Below are 15,616 nucleotides of genomic sequence, written 5' to 3' on the forward strand. Positions count from 1 at the left end.
AAGTGTGACACTCTGTCTCTACTGTAGCTGTTTTCTGATTGAAAGTTACTATTTTCAGCCAAGTGAAATCATTGATGGCCAGGCACATAAAGTGTCAGCTTGCTATTCATTCATTCCAGACAATGTCTTCCTTTGTTGCCCAGGCTGGACTTGAACCTTGAACTCCTGGGCTCACATCAGTCTCCCATCAGTCTCCCATCATCCCCCTCCCCCAACCTACATAGACACACAAACGCACATGCACATACGCACATACTCTCACACGCACACTCACACACTCACACACACAAGCTGATACCACAAGCATAGACTACTATGCCTGGCTGATCTATTTCTGAAATTCCTCACTGGGACCTGGTGTACCACAGATTTCTCAAGTGACTGAGATATTCCAAGGCAGAGCACACAGAGTCCTCTTCACCCCACACACTCCCAGCATTCTTGGCATTTATAGTATAGAATTGAAATGTGGGAATCTAGATTTTGGTTCCTTTATTCTGAATTTTTCTCCTTGCTATTATAGTGAAAGGGATGGGTAGCAGCAGGCTTCCTTTGTGGCCAGTTGGGAATTCTGCCTTGAGAAATGCTAGTTAGCAATCAGAAAGCAGGAAGCTGAGTTTGGTTAGGGAGTCACTTCTCTCTTGAAGGGAACCCCAAATTCTGAAAAGGGGAAATAAAACCAATGTTGGGCTATTATAGAGTCAAAATTTGTTGGGGTGGGGTTGGCATTGGAGAGATGACTCCACAGTTGAGAGTACCAGCTGCTCTTCCAGAGGCCCCGGGTTCAATTCCCAGCACCCAAGTGGCAGCTTACAACTTGTCTGTAGCTATAGTGTCAAGGGATCCAACACCCTCACACAGAAATATGTGCAAGCAAAACACCAATGCATGTGAAATAAAAATAAATAAGTCATTAAAAATTTTTAGAAATTATTGGGAATTTGTATACTGTTTGAAGCTAAAAAACCATCCCACTTTTAGATAGGAGAAAACCCTGGGAGCCATCACAGAAGACACTTTAAGCCATTAAAACCATCTCAACAACACAAAGTCTCTGACATTCCTCCTGGGCTCTTGGGTGGTTGAACTCTGAGAAGAGCTCAGCCACAGGTAATGATGACTTTGGCCTTTGCAAACGCATCCATGGATATGTTCTTTTGAATGCAGATGCCATCTCATCTGGAGATGACGAGGACGACACAGATAGCTCCGAAGACTTTGTCAGTGAGAACAGGAACAACCAGAGTAAGTAACCTGCCTCTGAAGGTCTCCGAGAGAGGAGTGACGAGGGGAGTCCTGCCTTCTGTCAAGCCCTCACCTGTCTTCTGTCGACTCCTCCAAACCACCGTGCTGTGTCCCTTGACCCTCTCTGTTCACTCCCACCACCCGCTATGTCTGCTGTCCCTATTTTCCAACTTGAGAATAAACTGTGTTGCTGTCCAGCCTCTCGCCATTTGTCCTTTCTTCTTGTGTCAACGGCTCTTTCTTCCAAACACCGTTTCTGTCTGTGGTTTTGCTTTCTTCTTTGGTCTCTGAGTGTTCAAAGATACATCACTTGTAGGACTTGTGACCATCTTGGTTTCTTTATAACCCCCATCATGCCTTTCCCGGCTTAGGGGTGATCACCTCTCCTCCCTCCCTGGAGTATTTCATTGGTATTACTGCTTTATTCATTTATGGAGACAAGGTCTCAACTTTGTTGCTCAGGCTGGACTTGAACCATCCTTCCATGAGCCTCTCGAGTACTGGGGCCCACAGGTGTGAGCCACCTTGCCTGACTGATCTATTTTGGAAAGTTCTCCATGGAGCCTGATGGCAGCTTGTGGTTGGAGGTCAGAGATGTCTCTTATATGTGGTGTATATCTTAAGATGATCTGGTCCAGAGCGCACGTGTTCTGAGGCTGAGCGATCCCAGCCTTTGCAACACTGCCTTCTGCTAAAGGGGAAGAAAGCCACGTCTTACTTTGAGGACCGTGGTGAGAAAGGGCTGAGTGCTGGCATGTCTTAAGGCCATGGGCACTGGGCACTCAACTCTTGAGGCTGCTGACTTACTGGGTAACTATAACATGGCCAGCTTCTTGGAGCTGGGCACCCAGAGTTCCCGTCTTGATTCACTACTTCTCAGTTGCTGTCTGTCTGGGCCTTAGATGGGAATGGTGGCCGTGTCTTCTGGGAAGTTAGGGAGATGAAAGGAGAGTACATGCTTCCAAGACTCAGTGCTTGTGAACACTTGTTCCTTAAAGGAGCGCAACAGAATCAGTTACCTTCTCCAGGCAGGCCTGGACTGTTCCAAAGAGATGGTGGTTTTGTTTGTTTGTTTTGCTTTTATACCCCCATGCCTGTTGTATTTGGTGTTTTGTGAATTTTTTTTTTTTTTTGGTCACAAGTGAATTGAATGAGTCATAGATAATAGCAATTAGTTACTAAAATGAGCCTGTGGCCTTAAAAACATGTTTTAGGGCTGATCAGTACCTTGATTGGTAAAGTGCTTACCCAGCATACATAGTCCTGCTGTCAGTCTCCAGCATTGTGACTGAGCACGGTGGCACAGCTCCAGGGGTGGAGGAAGGAGAATCAGAAAGAAAAAGGGTGCAATTAGGATAGCTCACAGCAAAATTAAGAGATTACCCGCATACTTCTCCCTGCCCCAAGTCTCCCACTGTCAACATCATTTTGGAACTCTGAGGAGCCCACATCGACTCAGCACTGAAGCCCAAGGTCTGTGATCCTCAGGGTTTACTGGAGGCCCTGGGACTTATGCAAATGAATAACAATACATCATTGTGCTTATCATACAAATTTTTATTGCCCTAAACATCACTTACACACACACACACACACACACAACACACACACACACAACACACACACACACACACCTGCCTAGCCCTTAGCCATCACCAATGTTTCCATAGCTTTGCCTGTTCAGAAATATCATTCACTGTATAGGCTTTTCAGATTGGCATCTTCCCTCTAGCGATATGCATTACATTTTCTCCCCTGAATTTTCCACAGAATTCAGCTAATTTTTTTCTCAGTACTGAATAGTATCCCCTAGTTTGTATGTGCACGGTTTATGCAGCCCTCTGTTGAAAGACATCTTGGTTATTGCCTAGGTTTGGCAGTCATGGGTAGAGATGCCATAGACTAGGTGTGGGTTTGTTTAGATATGCACTTCCTCTTCTTGGAACGTAACTGTTGGATGCTGTGGTAAGTTCAGGTTCATTGGAAGCTTGCCAAATCACTTTCCAAAACAGCCACAACATTTTACGTTGCCACTATCCGTGAAGGAGGGCTCCCCTCGCTCTGCATCCTTGCCAGCATTTGGTGATGCTGATGCTCTGGATTTCTGCCATTCTAGAATGTGTTTCCTTGTGATGAGGGTGGGAAGCATCTTTCTATGTGCCTGTTATCTCGATGTGCTCTTTGGTGGATGTTTGATAACTAGCTTTGGCTTATTTTTTAATTGTGTTGTTTGTTTCCTTATTGTTGAGTTTCAAGAGTTTGTATGTTTTGGATCACAGTCCTCTGCTCCTTTTCTTATTTCAAGCCCTCTCTCCTAGTGTATGAATACCTGTGTTTGAACAGTGTTTCCCAGAGCAAGCATTTTAAAGCCTTGCTTATCAGATCTCTCCTGGGTCCCCTCAAACCTTTGGTGTCGTCTCTAAGATATCAGGAGTGAACCCAAGGACAGTCCTTTTACTCCTGGGGGTTTATAGTTTTGTGCTTTGTATTTATATTCCAGTTGTGATCAACTTGCAAGGTCTGTGCCTGGATTTTTTTTTCTCTTGCCTCTGGATATTTTTATTTGAAAACACCATCACTTAGCCTGGGTTAGCTAACAGAGAATGTTGTTAGATCCTGGGGTAAATATAGTCACTCCAGTGAATATTTGGCTCTGTTCTTAAGTCTCAATTGTTTGGGTATAAGGAGAAATAATTTGGAGAATATAATTTTAACTTTAGGGAGAGTGAACACTTAGGAAAGTGGTTTTCAAAGTTGGCCTGGACCAGCAGTGTCAGCATCACTTGGGAACCCTCTAGAAATGCGTGTTCCTTAAGCTTGTCTTCAGACTTAGCTAGTTAGGGATATGGGGCATGTGTCTGTCCGTGTCTGCATGTGACACACAAACACACACACACACACACACACACACACACACACACTTGCCCCAAACAGGCAGAAACTACTAGCCACGTTCATAAAAACCAAGAAGACAAGTGAAAGTATGTGCTACTATGAGTTGCGACAGCCTTGCAAAGGCGTGTTACCTTTCTTAGTATCCTCTGATAACAACACGGGTTCAGCAGACTTTGTTGTTCATAGTTGCTGTTCTTTGGCTCTCCCCAAAGCAGTTGGTGGAACCCTCCCAAACCGGCTTTGGAGGGCACTGGGGCTGGCTGCTGGCTCAGGTACTGCCTCCAGTAACCCGTAATGCAGAAAGTAGAGTCTTATTATAGTGATCAGAAAATAGTCTCAAGGAGCAAAGGGAAATGTCCAGCCACTTGAAGACTGGTACCCGTGGCTCTCCCAGGTCTCCATGGGGATGGGATGATATGTTTGCACAATTGTTTACAGCTCTCAAGTGGTACCACATGTGGGTGCCTCCACGGTTGATTGAGACATGGGGTTCCACCCACTTGCTTTTGCTGGCACACCTGGGAACTGTTCCGTGCTGGGTCAAGTATGCTGTCTGGCGACATCACTAGGAGCACACATGATGTCATGACGTGTAACATTAGGTATAGCTTATGTAACAACCAAGGCCGAGTGACTGGAATCTCTTAGTGTCTCCGAGTTTGCCTGATGGGGACCTCTGGGGCTATTGCTGTGACTGCTTGCCTAACTGCTCACCTAACTGCTCAGCATTGTGTAGAAGGGACAGGCTGCAGGGCACGGTGTGTAGTGGTGCCACCCCATAGAGAGGTTGCCACACTTTCACCTTGCAATGGGGCTTTTGGTAATTAGCTCTCAAATGACACTAGCTCTGTCCCCGAGATGGGTGCTGTGTGGTGATTAAGGGCTGGTGTTAGCTGTACCAGGGAGATACTGCTGCAGGGAGGGGCCTGTGAAACATTAGATGCTATTTAAAGTGATAGCAGTTCTTAGCTGGCTACTTGGCCTCTGCCATCTGTTAGTGTGATTAGCCTGGTCTGATTCACAGGTGCAGCCTGGGGCAGCTGAGATTAAGCAGCTGTGGCCTGTGTGTGTGGACCAAAGAATTCTGGGACTAGGATATTTGGCAAGGAGGGAAAGGAGATGTTACTACTCAAACTTTTTTTTTTTTTGCCACCTCAAGTGTCAAATACCTGACCTGATTATTATTGAAAATGCAGAGGCTCTGAATTCTTTGCATTTTTAGACACCTGGAAGCATCTTTGTGTCCATATTGAATCCCCTGCTCCCTCTGTCTGGGGATGCCACTGGAATGTACTTGAATATTCAAGTTAGCCAGTGGTGCTTCTGTGACTGTGCTGACTGTGGTAGTCTTGGATTTTGTCAGTACCATTTCCTGCTTCCTTCTGGAACATTTCATGTTTTAAGTTTGTGTCGTCCAACTTGAAAAATGCCCAAGTGATTCTTTCTGCCAGATTGCTAGACAGTCACTTATCTGGCTCTCAAGCTTCCCTGAACAGCAGAGATTTTCGGTTCTTTGTAGAGAGCAGAAAGCATGGTAACCAAGTCCAAGCACAGAAACAACAACCAGGAATTCAGAAGAGGGCTGGGACAAGGTCCACCGGGTAGAAAGGTGCTTGTCACTGAGCCTGATGACCTGAATTAGTTCTCGGAACCCACTTGATGGAAATGGAGATCAGGCTCCCACAGTCAAGGTCTTAGTTAGGATTACTGTTGCTGTGATGGACCACATGACCAAAAGCAAGCTGGGGAGGAAAGGGTTTATTTCACTCTCCATTCCATTTAACAGCTCATCAAATGCAGTGAGGGCAGGAACTCAGAATAGGAACCTGGAGGCAGGAGCTGATGCAGAGGCCATGGAGGGTGCTGCTTACTGGCTTGCTTCCCATGGCTTGCTTGGCTTACTTTCTTGTAGAACCCAGGACCACTAGTCCAGGAGGTGGGACTACACACAATGGGCTGGACCCCTCTGTCATCAATCATTAATTAAGAAAATGCACTACAGGCTTACCTACAGCTGGATCTTATGGAGGCATTTTCTTAATTGAGGTACCCTCCTCTCAGATGACTCTAGCTTGTGTCAAGTTGACCTAAAATAAAAAGCTGGCACGGTCAGCATGCATGTGGGTACATGCGCACACAACCCTCCCATGCACATCGTGTTTAAGGAAAAGAATTAAGAGGAAGCCACCAGATTGATCTTCACCAATACAGCAAAAACAAAACAAACAAACAAACAAAAAACAAAGAAGCACACCTGGAATGAGGCAGAACAGTTCAGTTTTGGTTAAGAAGCTGGTGGCCTTAGTAAGAAGGTGATGTTAGATTTTTTTAGGTGGATATTGTTAAATACTTGGTTTGCCCCCAACTTTTAACTCTCCTCCTGCTGATCTCGCTCATCGAGTGGAGCCCATCACCATATGTTCATATAAGCTCTGGGAACTCATCTGTTCTACTTTGTGGCATTGTCTACCATGTGACCTGGTATTGCATCGTAGCCCTGTCTTTTTCAGTAACCCATTGGTTTCTTGAGAGCAAGGACCAGCCCAGTGTAGAAGGATTTTTTTTTCTTTTTTTGGCCTTACACCCTTCCTAAGCATCTTTATGGGTCTCACCTAAAGCAGAGCGGTGTTCAGATCTGGTCCATCTAAGAAAAAACCAAGCCATCATTTTTCAAAGGCTACTCTCTGGAACCCTAGTTCAGAATAAGCCTCTGCTGAAAGGGACTTGAATCTTGTAGCAAGTTTAGGAAACACCTTATGCTGTTACCCTGGCTTAGAGGCTGAGTCCAACAGCACCATCCGTGCTCTGTGAGGTTTTCTAGTAAAACATCGGTTTGGTATTCTTTTCCAGGATTTCTCAAACCTGGAATCTTATGGTTCCTTTAAAATGTAACACCTTCTAGCAAGCTGTTACGCACACACTGTACATCCCCGCATGGGCCGCCTGGATGGATAGGGCTCTCATCCCGATTTAAGTCAAGTCCTTCTATCACAGGCATGAAGGGAGTCCTCAGACCATACTCTTAGTAGGTGACTAGATAATGTCCTCACACCTTGCCAGCACTAGCCCACTCCCCTGAGCAATTCTGTGATGTCATCATAAGCATAGGGTCAACTTAACTTGTTTTCTCTGGAACAAATGTTACCAATTCAAATGCTGGTTTTTGAAACACAGCCAGGTTGAGGGCCATAGAAGGTTCTGCATTTATACATCAGCGCGGGAAAGCTAACTTGCCTAGTTCTTGCCGTTCCTGGGAATTTAAGTGCCTTTTAGATTATCTGGCAGCAGATTCATGGAGGTTTAAAAAAATTGATTTCCTTGAGCTTGTATTTAAAGTGATTGTTTCTGAAGATTCTTAGAGTTAATTCTTGTTTGGATCTTGTCTGACTAAAAGTTTGGCTCAGTTGCTTAACTGGAGGGGGACCACAGTAGGACAGCAGTGTCAAAATTCTTATTGTTGACCTTTCCAGTGACAAGGGATTTTTCCATTTAGGTTTCATCTTTGTTGAGACCTGCAAATGTCACTCACTCCACCTGAAAGAGAGAGGCTTATTTTCTTTTTCCTGGTGGGGAGGGGAGAGAGGGAGGGCTAGGAGGAACTAGGGAAAACCAAAGTACAGAGCTCTGAGATCCCAGGCTCTTTACCGGTTACCCTGTTGCTGCTAACAGATCTGAGTCACCATTGCTATGATGTTTTTGTCTTTTAAAACTTGGTAGAGATGGCATCCAAGTTGGTGAAAGTAGGAATTGAAAAGAGTGAAGAAGACGAAGTGTGTAGGCTGCCAAATGTTCTAGAAGTTCCTCCTAATGGAAATCTGATCAGTAGGTGGGTTCAGGAGCCTCATAGCAGAAGGTGCTCATGGCGAGCCTCCCCCTGGCCAGCTGCACTGGGTGCGTGGGAATTCCATGGAACCTCCCAGGGTGCTCCAGTCATTCCTCTTGTGAGTGACTGACAGCCCCTCTCCCCAGCGTGTGTTTTGGATTACACACCTCACTGGTCAGTGGGCTGTTTGTAAGAAATTTCTAGAAGCCAGTTTGTATCTGTGGTGGTTTTGAATAGCAGTGACCCCCAAAGGTTCATATATTTGAGTGCTTAGTCACCAGGGAGTGACTCTATTTGAGAAGGATTGGAGGTGTGGACTTGTTGGAGAAAGTGTGACACTTCTAAGCCTCTGAAACTGTAAGCAAGCCCCAGCTAAATGCTTTCTCTTGTAAAAGTTGCCTTGGTTATGGTGGCTCCTCACAGCACCAGAACAGCAACTAAGACAATACTCTTTCCTAAGTTACCTCCTGCCCCAGTCCATCTCTCACTCTGCTAGATTTGGTTTTTCTCAGTTTGTATCAAACCAAAAGCAGACGAATGACAGTCTTATTGTAAGAATAGTGGCATTAAAAAAACCAAAACCGAAAACCAAAAAACCAAACACATCAGCGGGCATAACATTCAGATGTCCTGATTAGTGATATTTTTAAAAGCCCTAATTATAGACTTAAGGCAGGGGCCTTAGTGAGGCTTTAGGGAGTTGGGGAGACTTGATCTAAGAGCTGAAACAGCCCGTGTGTTTTAAAATTTCTGCATCAATAAAAAATAAAGTTGGCAGTCATCAGCGTCCCCGGCTCACATAAATCGTGAACTTTTGACTTAATTACTGTGGGAGAGTTCACAGGGCAGCCTGCTGTGGTTGGAGAGCATTGCTAAGGGAGCTGGAGACTTGGGCTAGCCTTGGCCTGGCCTCTGGCTTTGTGACCTTGATCAAATCACTTAACCTTTCTGGGTGACATTGATCCTGTCAGCCATTAAGCCAGATGGAGGAACATTGTAATATGATTCTGTTTTTCCTTTAAAATATTGGGCTGTGCTTGCTTTTTGCTTCTGGACAGGGAACAGCTTGTAAACCTTAGATGTCAATACTTGGCCGTGTAAGGGTTTTTATGGGGCAGGCCCAGCAGCTTACATTTTTATCATTAAGTTTAAATTGCCGGGTCAAAACCCCCTGTAGTCCTACCATTTGTTGACAAAATCAATACCTGCGTAGCACACGGATGCCTGGAAAGAATATTAGAAACCTTATCAGGACAGCTTCCCTGGTTTATAGTAAAGCTTTACCCCATCATCCATCCTTCCACCCGGTCTGCTACACAAGCTGTGGCCTGTTTTGTTCTCTGCTTGCTAGCTGGCAGCCACCAGCAGGTGTACTTTCAAGGATGGACATCAGTGGGGAAGCTGGCATCAGTGACGAAGAAGCAGCCCTTACAGAGGGAGAGGTGTGGACCTCCTTGGTGTGACAGAATGGTTACGGATTGCTATGGGGTACTTGGAAGGACTGTGTATGGAGTACTGCCTCTCTTTACTCGGATGCTTTGTAGCAGAGTGGAAACGTACTTAACATGATCACCCAGGGGTGGTCAATGCTGGTATAAAGGAGGATGGTTCTCAGTGGGTTGTCTGCATCTTTCTGATTGGATTTTACTTGTTTTGCTGCGTCTGTATGTTCTTTTGATTTGCTTATTGCTAGTGTTTTGTGACAAACAGGACATTTTTCTTTTGCTGTGTATACCCAGAAGAGATCTAAGAATGTCAGAGCCAGAGGGAAGTCCATTCATTTGCTTCACAAGTGACTTGGTATGCTCACTTTTTCTGCCTTTGGAGATCTATCCCACAATCCCCTTTTATATCAGTCAGGTGACTTTGGGTGTGTGCTGCACATCCCCCAGGGAGGCATGGAAAGCGGTTGCTCACCACCCTGATTTCAGACAGCCTCGTGTGCTCTTGGCTTGCCGATCCATTTCCAGTAAGGTTGTTGTTGAATAGCCAGTGTGGCCATCTGCTAGGTACGGGCGTGGTCTCTGCATCTACAGGCTTTTCTCCGTTGTAGCAGTTCCCGCTCCTCATGGGGTTGCTGAAATGCTCCCAAGCTTTGGAAGGGAAGAGGCTAGCTTGGCTCGTCTAAGATGCCTGGCCCTTGTCTCTCTGGATGAATACTCTACTTCTTTGGTGCCCGGATGTTTGTAGGTGGTTACTTTGTGAGAATGGCAGGGAATATTGAGGAGTCTGCAGATTCCAGAGTGTTGGACCTGCGATTCTAGCATGAGGGAGGATGAGGCAGGATCTTGAGTTTGTTGCCAGCCCAGGCTACATAATAAGACTGTCTCAAAGGGCAGGAGACTACTGTGGAAGGAAGCATAGTAGGATGGTCATATAAAAGTGTTATTTTCCTAGATCATGTACATCCTTTACATTTATACCAGGAAGAGCCACACAATTAAAATGTGTTATCGTTAATAATAAAACAGTTTTATCTCTTCTGTAGGCATCATGTTTTTTCTTAAGAAATCTGCACACTTGCCATCCTAAGTAAGGGGAGGCTCAGTTGCAAAGGCCGTTGCCCTGATGTAGCGCTCAAAAGAGTGGTAGTGGCCAGAAAATCAGGAGCTTGGCAGAGCATTGGGATAACCCTTCCCTGGCGCACTGGTACCTTGAACAAGTTAGTTCATTGACCTTTCAGCTCCCAGAGGACTGTTGTGAAATTCAGGTCTAGCTACAGCCTCATAGTGATTGGATTTCATAGTGCCCCCACCTACCTTGGGTCTCTGAGGCAAAAAGCAGTGCCCACACTGTTGTATGTGGCCAGTGTAGCAGATTTTCTAGATACAGTTTTACTCTAGGGAAGCATCTACCTGCTAGAAATCCCAGAGCTTTTTTGTTTTAAGCCTATTCCTTAAGTCATGCCTTGGCTACTAGGACAAAGGCTTGGGTTCTTGGGTTGCCAGTGTGCTGCTGGCACAAGTCAGAACAGTGCATTGCACGTGGCTGGGGGGTAGTCCCCTGCGGTGGTGCAGCCTCATTGATAGCTTAGAGTGGAAAAGAACATTCCGAGTTCCTGAGGCCAACCCTTCTTTTTGATCTCAGAGAACATGAAAATCATGCCTAATGGTTTGTAAGCACCTATTTGTTGATTTCTTTTATGTTTTTTAAGAAAAGGACATTCCAGAGCTCAGCCCAGCAGTAATTGATGCTATCTAAAGAGTGACTGCATTAATATTTAGCTAATTCATGTGAATAGGCCATTGTGTTTACTTAAGCAGATGACATGAGTCCAGACACCTGACAGCATGAGGTATGCTTTCCATTTAGGTCAGATTTGTTAAAGTCTTTGTGTAGAGACAAAGCTCATTATTTATTTTGGGATCTCAATGACTGCTTTCAGTGGCTTTGGGTGGATTTTTCTAAGTAGAAGCTTTTAAAATGAAAGATGATTGTGATTGTTTCAGGGTATGCCAGGTCCTTGGGGTCTTGTGATAAGTAGGAGTCCAGTGTTCCCCTGGTGAGCTCCTAGGAGAATAGATGTGTTTACAAGCATTCAATACCCAAGCTACAAGGTCCTCAAGATGCATATCACAAATGCAATGAAAAGAAATAGGGCAGCCTCTTGTCACTTGGCTCCCCTCCATCCCCTCCCTATCCCATCCCCTCCCCTCCCCTCCCCTCCCTTTCCCTCCCCTCCCCTCCCTTCCCCTCCCCTCCTTTCCTTCCCTGTTTTTCCTCTGCCCCAAATGGGCCAGCAGCTGTGCTTTTGCAGTCTTGGTATCATGAGGTTGCTATCTAAATCTCACCATCTTGACCCTTGGGAATGCATTAGCATGAAGATACAGTGGGTTCTTGATTAAGACATCTCAGCTCTGCCTCTCATATCAGGTGTCATAAGCAAGGGCAAGGTGGCCAGGGGCAGGGGCAGTTACTCCAGAGAGGGATTGTAACAGAAGAGTCTGGCTGTTCAGCATATGCCAGAGGGGAGATTGCCAAATATGTTCCCTGGCTGTGACCATTTTGCCTCTGGTTTGTGGAGTGTGCATGCTGCTCCTGTTGCCCCCATCGTGTGGAGAGTATATTTGTTGCCCAGCGTTTCAGTGGAAGTTCTGGACAATACTGAAGGTTGACATGTTTGCCCCAACTGACTGTTTGAGAGTCTAGTTTTCATTGTCTGGCAGGTATGATTGACTTCCGGGTGAAGCTGGTCTGTATTAGCAAGGAGACTGGGGCAAAGAACTGGGACTTGGGCATCAGGCCAGTCTTGGTGAAATCTCAGTTGCATGGCTTTCAGTGCTGTGGCTATTTGCAGGCAAGGTCTCAGTACCTCAGCTTCCTTCACCTGCAACAGGGATGATAACAGCTCCTCATTGAGTTGTTGGGGGGATCACATGCTAAGCATATACAAGCTCTTGGAACAATGCTTGGGAAGCAAACATTGGGTCTCTATAGCCATTAGTACAGGCTTGAAGAATCAATGGCAGCATTCTGGATTGATGATGTGGCACTTGTTTATAAAATGTACTTGTTACTTGGTCGTTGAGGCATCTACCTCTTTTTCTGAGCTTAAAAAAAGAAAAATCACTGTACCTGTGACTGTGAGGGCCATTTAGGAGCCATGACTTAATTTAGCATTTGATTAGTTGTCTCCTACTAAGCTTAAGCATAGCATTGGGGATTATAGTATTCATAACCACCCCTGGAAAGAGAAAAGATCTCTCATTAAAAAAATTAAGATATACTTAGCAATACAGTATTTTGATTTATCGTGTTAATGACGGCTCCCAGGATTGTTTTATCATGCTAAGATGATAACTTATGCGATTGATTGCCATTTACAAGACTGCTTGGGGATGGCTAGAGTGTTAGATCAGTAGGTAAAGGACTTTGCTCTGTAAGTAGGAGGGCCTGGGTTAGATCCCCAGAACCCATGTTATTTTCTGGTATGATAGCACATGCGTGTAATTCCAATGCTGGGGAAATGGAGACATATAGATCCCTGGGGGCTCAGCATGGTCCAGCTTAACTTACTGGGTAAGTTCCAGGCCACTGAGAGACCTTGGCTCTGGGTGAATATCACCTGAGGTTGACCTCTGGCCTCGCACGTGCATATGCACCCGTACACACATGAACACCCCTCTACCCATGCCCACACAGAAAGTTCTGATGAGTAAGTTTATGTGGTCCCTGAGGACAGTTTATTTTTACAGTGTGTATATATGACCATTTAATAGGCGTGGTGATCTAAAATGATGTGTTTTTGGAGGACTGGGCCCTTGCTATTACATGGGCTGTTTCTGTGAATATAAAGTAGCATTTTAAAGCATGATTTGACATGAAATTATTTTTTGGCACAAGACAGGAGCAAGAGAGAAGGTGCTTCAAATGCTTTTTTTCCCTGTTAATAGTCATAACCCAATAAGCAGCCCCTCTGGGGACATTCTGCGAGGCCAGCTGGACCAGACTTCTGAAAATATTTTCCTAACATAAATATTATTCAAAGAGTCAAAAGAAAATCAGATCCTTTCCTACAATGAAACAGTCTTACCTTTCTGGCGTTGATGAGGCTATCCCTTCATCTATGTGCATTTCATTGTCTTCTGATTCAGGAGCACCATACTGGACCAACACAGAAAAGATGGAGAAGCGGCTGCATGCCGTTCCTGCTGCCAACACTGTGAAGTTCCGCTGTCCAGCTGGGGGGAATCCAACGCCCACAATGAGGTGGTTAAAAAACGGGAAGGAGTTTAAGCAAGAACATCGCATCGGAGGCTATAAGGTAGGGCTGAGCTTTTATCTAAAGCCCTGCATTTCTGAATTGTTTATTTTTTTAAAGTTCTCTGAAGTTGGCAGGACCAGAAAGAATATGTATTTTTAAAAAGGCATAATTATTGTAATTGATCACGTCATGGTTTGATATATTTAAAAGATCACCCTGGACGACCCTGTAATTTTAAAGTTAGTTCCCATTTGCATTCTTCTTTACATGAGGAAAGTTTAATAACCAGGGGGTCGAAAGTTGAGGGTCTGTTTCCTATATGCTTTATGGTCTGTAAAACTCAAACTGGTGCAGCTGCCCTGTGAGGGTGGGGTTATATTAAGAGTGAATAGCTTGGATTAGAGGAGGGAGTATGAACTGGTATTCCTTAGCAGGGGCAGATGCTAGACAATGACAGAGGCAGACCCCCACCCCCATCCTCCATCACCAGAAATGTTCAAAGGCCCATCAGAGAATGACCTAAAATTTTAGTCTAATCATTCACGGGGAGTTGGGCTGCAGGATCTCAGTGGCATCCCTGAGAAGGCTCCTTGGGTTGCTAAGTATAGTTTTGCTCACCCATTCAGCATCATTGATTGAACATTCCTGGGGATACTCCCTATGGTTCTGTTTGTCCATTCATCATCATTGATTATCCTTATGTAGGACACTGCCTAGGCACTGGGGAAGCTAAAGCAAGCAGGACTGGGCATGGCTTCAAGTCAGAGGTGCTCTGGATTGGCAGGGAGGCCAAGTTAAGAGCTAGTGTTTGGCGGCTATTGATAAGGATGAAGTCACAAGTGTGTGCTGCATCCTGTGGTCATAAAAGGAAGTGTGGTGTTAGTAGGATGGGAGAGTAGGCAAGGAAATGAAGTTTTGGCACAATGACAGAGTAGAGATGAAGGAGAGCCAGGGGAACCAGAGGTGGTGGCATATGCCTTTTATCAGAGGACTCAGGAGACAGAGGCAGAGGCAGGCAAATCTCTGTGAGTTCAAAGCTAACCTGGACTACATAGTGAGCTCCAGGATAGCCAGGGCGACATACAACAACAGCAACAACTACTACCAAATAGCCAACAAACAAGAGGAACAGAGAAATGTTTGATTAGTTGGAAAGCTTTTTTTTCAAAAGATGAAATTTTGAAATTATTCAGCATGGATAGAATTTTAAGAATTTGCATGTGAAGAGGATTTAAGGAAACGTTGTGATGACAGTCTGCTGTGCATTTGGAAGAGGTGAAGGTGTATTAGTAGTCAGTTGCTGTGTAACAAGTTGCTCCAGGTTATGACTTTACAGTTAGTGTTTCAGTTTTATGCAGCCTAGTGAGGTCTTTTCTGTAAGTCTCTCCCAGGACTGTGCAAGGTTTTTGTTAAGCCTGGGTTTCCCCTTAAAGGATACACCAGGGAAGGAACTGTTCAGTTGCCATTAGGATTCACTTTCTTGCCACATGGGCCAACACAAAGCAGATGGGGACAGCATGATGGTTGTCATCTTCAGGCTAAGCAGACAAAGGAGCTAGAGTGGAAGGACAAGTATGTCACAACCTTCTGTAACTTCATCATGGAAGCAATGCCCCAGCACTTCTGCTCTTCCTTTCATTAAACATGTCCCTAGGGAGGAGATGAGCCGAGGGCATGAATGCCAAGAGTGTGGGCATCTCTAAGACCATTTAAGAAACTTCCAGCCTGGGTAAAGATAGAAGGCACCAATGTCCAGTTCTTAAAGCCAGGTGGAAGAGGTGTTCTCGGAGGCGGCATCTGGTGTGTGGAAGAGCAGAGCAGACCCTCTCCCTGTGTGTAACCTGGTACTGTGGTACCCAGGCCTGTGCTATCCTGATGAGTCCATGTGGGCTTCCTTTCTGTTGTCAGAGGTCTGGGGATGGCTGAACAGCCTTCCATCTTCAAAGGCT

At 45.3% G+C, this 15,616-nt stretch overlaps 1 protein-coding gene across 14 annotated transcripts in view; it reads left to right on the forward strand.

Annotated features, from left to right (window-relative positions):
* Fgfr2 (fibroblast growth factor receptor 2) overlaps positions 1 to 15,616 on the forward strand; it is a 103,251-nt gene that overhangs the window by 22,171 nt on the left and 65,464 nt on the right. For 10 of the 14 annotated variants that reach the window (XM_040753084.1, XM_040753105.1, XM_040753100.1 and 7 more), the window contains 2 exons: positions 1,168 to 1,245; positions 13,558 to 13,727. In XM_040753084.1, the coding sequence (XP_040609018.1) occupies positions 1,168 to 1,245; positions 13,558 to 13,727 (248 nt within the window). The remainder of the gene's footprint in view (positions 1 to 1,167; positions 1,246 to 13,557; positions 13,728 to 15,616) is intronic. The other 4 variants (XM_040753145.1, XM_040753162.1, XM_040753152.1 and 1 more) reach the window with 1 other exon arrangement.

The sequence above is a fragment of the Mesocricetus auratus genome, unplaced genomic scaffold, assembly GCF_017639785.1.
Source record: "Mesocricetus auratus isolate SY011 unplaced genomic scaffold, BCM_Maur_2.0 Super-Scaffold_4256, whole genome shotgun sequence".
NCBI classification, from domain to species: domain Eukaryota; kingdom Metazoa; phylum Chordata; class Mammalia; order Rodentia; family Cricetidae; genus Mesocricetus; species Mesocricetus auratus.